At 48.2% G+C, this 4,551-nt stretch overlaps 1 protein-coding gene across 1 annotated transcript; it reads right to left on the bottom strand.

The window, feature by feature from the left end:
- Nucleotides 1-729: 729 nt before the first annotated feature.
- On the bottom strand, nucleotides 730-4,269 carry LOC148423086 (zinc finger protein ZIC 5-like). The gene is made up of 2 exons (XM_088414899.1): nucleotides 2,950-4,269; nucleotides 730-2,294 (listed from the first exon to the last, which is right to left on the bottom strand). Exons 1-2 carry the CDS (start codon nucleotides 4,034-4,036, stop codon nucleotides 1,834-1,836), a joined length of 1,548 nt encoding a protein of 515 aa, XP_088271025.1. The 5' UTR covers nucleotides 4,037-4,269; the 3' UTR covers nucleotides 730-1,833.
- Between the last annotated feature and the right edge of the window lie 282 nt (nucleotides 4,270-4,551).

Raw genomic sequence — 4,551 nt, forward strand, 5'->3', positions numbered from 1 at the left:
TTTGACAGTAAAATCTAATTATATTATCGGGGCAGTCACATTTCAGGACGAGTGAAATATACATTATAACAAAAGTGTATGTACTCTTCGTATTGCGTGTTTATGCTTTTTTACACTGTATAATATGATTTTTAATCCGAATATAATAATATGCACGCCCGATTTATGTTTTATTCCCCTTTGGATACGTCATTTTCTATACTTTTGATTGGAGATTAGGATTGACGTGCATTGATTGTGGGACAAATTGTGTTTCCATTAAAAAAAAAAAATCTCAATTTCATTTAATGTGCTTTTTTCCTATATATTTCTAAGATGACTGTTAATTGAGCAATTTGGGATCTAACCATCCTGCAGGTGATGATCCTGCTACTGCTTTGCTCAAACGCCATTTAAAACCTCATGCATATAATCATGTAAGCATCAGTGTCAGTGCACTTTTTTTTTTTTTAAGAGGCCACGAATCCTTCCTGTGAGTTGCTTTGAAGCTGAGCGTGGGCCCAACACATGCGCAGGCCGCTCTATAGAGGGCCACATTGGGCCTTTTACATTTTCAGTGCGGGGAATATATAAGAATCGCTTCGATTGTTGATGTAGTCAGGATTTTTCTTCAGCAGATTTTGTTTGTACTGGCATAACTAATTAGAAATCGCAGGTGAGAATCGCTCTGATTCGAATATGTCACATGGAAAATAAAATGAACACACAAAACCATCTGCGCCATGGACATAGTTTCACCTTCCTTATTTATTTCTTTGTTCCTTATTTTTGTTTTGTTTTTGTTTTTTTATATTGTAAATTAAATTTGAAACATCAAAGGTCCGTACAGTCACTTTCCCCATTTTTTCATATTCGTTTTAAATATCCATCATGTCAAAATGGCAACATGCACCTCAACGAGACACATCACTGATATTTAAAAAATAACAAAGGCATGCGAGAGATTTCTTGGAAAAAAAAAGAAACGTTTCACATTACACAGCCTATTGAAGTCAGTCTTTTTACATAACAAAAATGTAATTAAAAATCTGCAAATTAAAATTTAAAAAATATATAACAAAAGTTACAAAAATATCAGCAGGGTACTACCACAAAAACTGGTATATTATTATTATGATTATTATCATTGTTTCTTTGGTGCCTCTGTATTTTCAGTACAACATTGAAACCAGCAAATAAATTACAATATACAAAAAAGGAAAAATCCCAGTATGTTTTTCTAGTGTCAATAAAACCTACAACATCCACAAAGATGAGTACACTCGCATATGTAGAAATCCGACCAAGCCTGTCAGTGTGTTTTTTAGGGTCTTCCTGGACTTTTCTTGTCGTTGCATAAAATATAGACTTAAATACCTCTTAAATATTACAAAAAACAACATCCAAAACACAACGAGAACTTTTGAAACGTATTATTTTTTGTTATCAAAACATGTAGCCTGTGGGTTTCTTTAATCGTGATCAACGATCGCTCATAAAATTGAAAAAGTAGTTCATTTTCACGCTATATAAGGAGTGAAAACCTTGCGGCTTCTAAAATGTCAAGATCATAGTTTTTTTGTTTTTTTTTTTTTACCATGAATTTTGAATGCTCCTCTGAGACGACATTAAAATAAAGGGCACTGATACTAAATCGTTGGCCCAACCACTAATGGACGGCAAGATACTTGTTGATGAAATCTGAATATTGCTTCAATTTGCATCATCAAACTAAAAAGTGTTAATTTGATCGGAGCTGGTTGTTGAACTGCATCCACTTTGAATGAGTGCTTTTATTTTTTTAACCCCCCCCCCCCCCCCCCCTCCTCCTCCTCCTCCTCCAGGAGGTGCCAATCATAGCATCGTCCTGGGGTCGGAGTCCCTAAACGAGTCCTCATCTTCAGACTCCGTCGTTGGCACGTCACTGGAGGGGGAGTGCAGGTGGTGCTGCTGGTGCTGTTGGTGGTGCACACCCCCTCCGCTACCTTGACACACGTACCACTCGTTCAGGTTGGTCACCTGCGGGGAGAGACTGGCGGAGCGGTTCCGCTGCGGGGAGAGGGGCTCCCCGAGCTGGTTGCTGCTGGCGGAGGAGGGGATGTAGGTGGTGGCGTTGTTGGGGGGCGGGGGGCTCTTGCAGTGCACCTTCATGTGTTTGCGCAGAGAGCTCGGGTGCGTGTAGGACTTGTCGCAACCGCGCACCTTGCAGTAGTAGGGCTTGTCGGACGTGTGCACGTGCGAGTGCTTCTTCCGGTCGCTGCTGTTGGCGAACTTCCGGTCGCAGCCCTCAAACTCGCACTTGAAGGGCTTCTCACCTGCATGAGAAAGAGGCAATCAGAAGAGTTATTATTATTTTTCTTTTAGCGTTGTGAACGCATGAACGCGCTCGCCCCTGAGCCCCCTCCTCACATGTGCATCGCATGTTTTACAGTGTGAACACGTGTAACATGCCTCAAGGCCTCATGGTTACATGTGTGAGGCGGAGAAGAGGAGGAGGGTGAAGTTGGAAACACATGCGCCGCATATTATATCGTGCACATGCGCATTGGCACTTAAAAGTCGAAATGTTTATGATAAGTTTGATCACGATCGATATATTTCCATTGGCTTTTTAAGGGAGGTGTGCGGGGATGTTTGTTTCGACAAGTTTTAAAAGCCTTTACTTTTCTGGTTCTGGTAGCAGAACTCCACCCGAACACTTAAGTCACCTGTAGTGCCAAAACTAAACCACAAATGAAGACCGGGAGATGTGCATAAAAATCCGTGCGCAAAAACGCATTGAAATAAGCATTGCGTAAATGTTTTCGTTTCGTTCTTAGAACTGGTCTTATTTTTAACATGCTGCTTTTCTAAGTTTGAGTCAATTTTGCAGTTCCGTTTCGGTTCTTGCGCGCTTAACTGCGCAGGGCCAAGTCACCAATTTCACAATTTTATGTTTTAAACCTCCGATTTAAGAGTGGATTGACTGACCTGTGTGCGTCCTCTTGTGGATTTTCAAGTTCTCCGAGCGGGCGAAGACTTTCCCGCAGCCCGGGAAGGGGCACGGGAAGGGTTTCTCTCCGGTGTGCACTCGGATGTGGTTGATAAGTTTGTACTTGGCCTTGAACGCCTTCCCGTCCCGCGGGCACTCCTCCCAGAAGCAGACGTGCGAGCTCTGCTCCGGCCCGCCGACGTGCTCCACCGTGACGTGGTTGACCAGTTCGTGCATGGTGCTGTAGGTCTTGGAACAGGGCTTCTTGGGGCTGTGCGGCTCCGGCTCGACCCACTTGCAGATAAGCTCCTGCTTGATGGGCTGCCGCATGTAGCGCAGGAAGGCCCCCGCGGGCCCGTGGGCTGCGTTCACGTTGTTGTAGCCGTGCAGCGTGGGGGCTCCGTAGTGATCTTGCCGGGCCCCGAAGTGATCCGACCTCCCGTAGAAGTCCCCCGCAAGACCCAGGCGCATCTGGCCGTTGAGCGGGTGGTGGTGCGGGTGCGAGCCGGGAGACGCTTGTTCGTGGAGCCCCGAGAAGAGCGAGTGGGCCCCGCTGTCGGCGTGGCCGTACGCACCTGTTGGGGAGATGAAGACGCCGTGGTGGTGGTGGTGGGGATGGGGGGAGGCGGCGGACTGGTCGCCGAGCGCGTGCATGGCGGAGGCTGAGAGTTCTCTCCTGAGGATCAAGTCCTTGCTGCCGGAGTAGCCGGTGTGGGGGTGGTGGGCCACGGGGAAGCCCACGGAGCTTTGCGCCGGAGCGAAGGAGGCTGCGGTCGCCGCCGCCGCCGCCGCCGCCGCCGCAGCCGCCGCTGCTGCCGCCGTCTGCGCTTCGTGGTGGCTCTGGATGTGCTGCGAGGGACTGAGTTTGAGAGCACTTGTCTGTGCCATGTGCTCGGGTCCGAATGGAGTGAGTGCCACGCCGGGGTCGTTGGCCAGCTCCCCAGGGTGGAGGTGGGCATGGTGGGAGAGAGGGTGATGCCCCCCTAGCCCCGGGAAGCCTGTCATGTTCTGGTGAGGAAGGACTTGCGTTGCTGCCAAATCCGCTAATCTTAACGCGGGGTTCCTCTTGCTCAAAGGGGCTTCCATGACTACTCCATGCGCGCGCCCTCATGCACCACGCATGGAAATATGGATATAAGGGGGTCTAGAACTTCTTTTGTCCGGCTTCTAACTCTGTTTTTCCCCCTTCGCTCTGTCCTCGAGCGATGGGCAGAACACACAACAGTTGGAGCACGCAGTGGGGGGACCCGCTTTAGAAATGCCACCGCGGGTATTGGACGGATTTGGGTGAGTGGCAGCACGGCGGACGAGGCGATTGGCTGCCGTTCAGCCGAGGGGCTCAGCGGGGGTCCCCCCCCCCTCGCCCCAACCCCTCTCCTCTTCCTCCTCCTCCGCACGCCGTCCCCGCCACACTACAAAAAGTTGGGACTCGCAAAGTTGCAGCTTGCACTACGGTCTGGTTCTGATCATGTCCGAGTGCCTCTAAAAGAATGCGAGATCGCTAGGAAGGATGAATAAACAGCTAGTGGGAGCATAGTGTAAAACTAAGGTATAGTAAAAACGTTCTAACAGTGCCTAGGTTTATCAATACGTTTTTACAC

This window comes from Hippichthys cyanospilos, chromosome 5, assembly GCF_059441005.1.
Source record: "Hippichthys cyanospilos isolate Australia breed blue-spotted pipefish chromosome 5, RoL_Hcya_1.0, whole genome shotgun sequence".
In the NCBI taxonomy this organism is placed as follows: domain Eukaryota; kingdom Metazoa; phylum Chordata; class Actinopteri; order Syngnathiformes; family Syngnathidae; genus Hippichthys; species Hippichthys cyanospilos.

Coding starts and splice junctions, on each gene's coding strand:
- LOC148423086 (XM_088414899.1), bottom strand. CDS start 4,036: ATGGAAGCCCCTTTGAGCAAGAGGAACCCCGCGTTAAGATTAGCGGAT. Junction 2,295..2,949: donor CCACAAGAGGACGCACACAG/GTCAGTCAATCC, acceptor TTTCTCATGCAG/GTGAGAAGCCCTTCAAGTGC.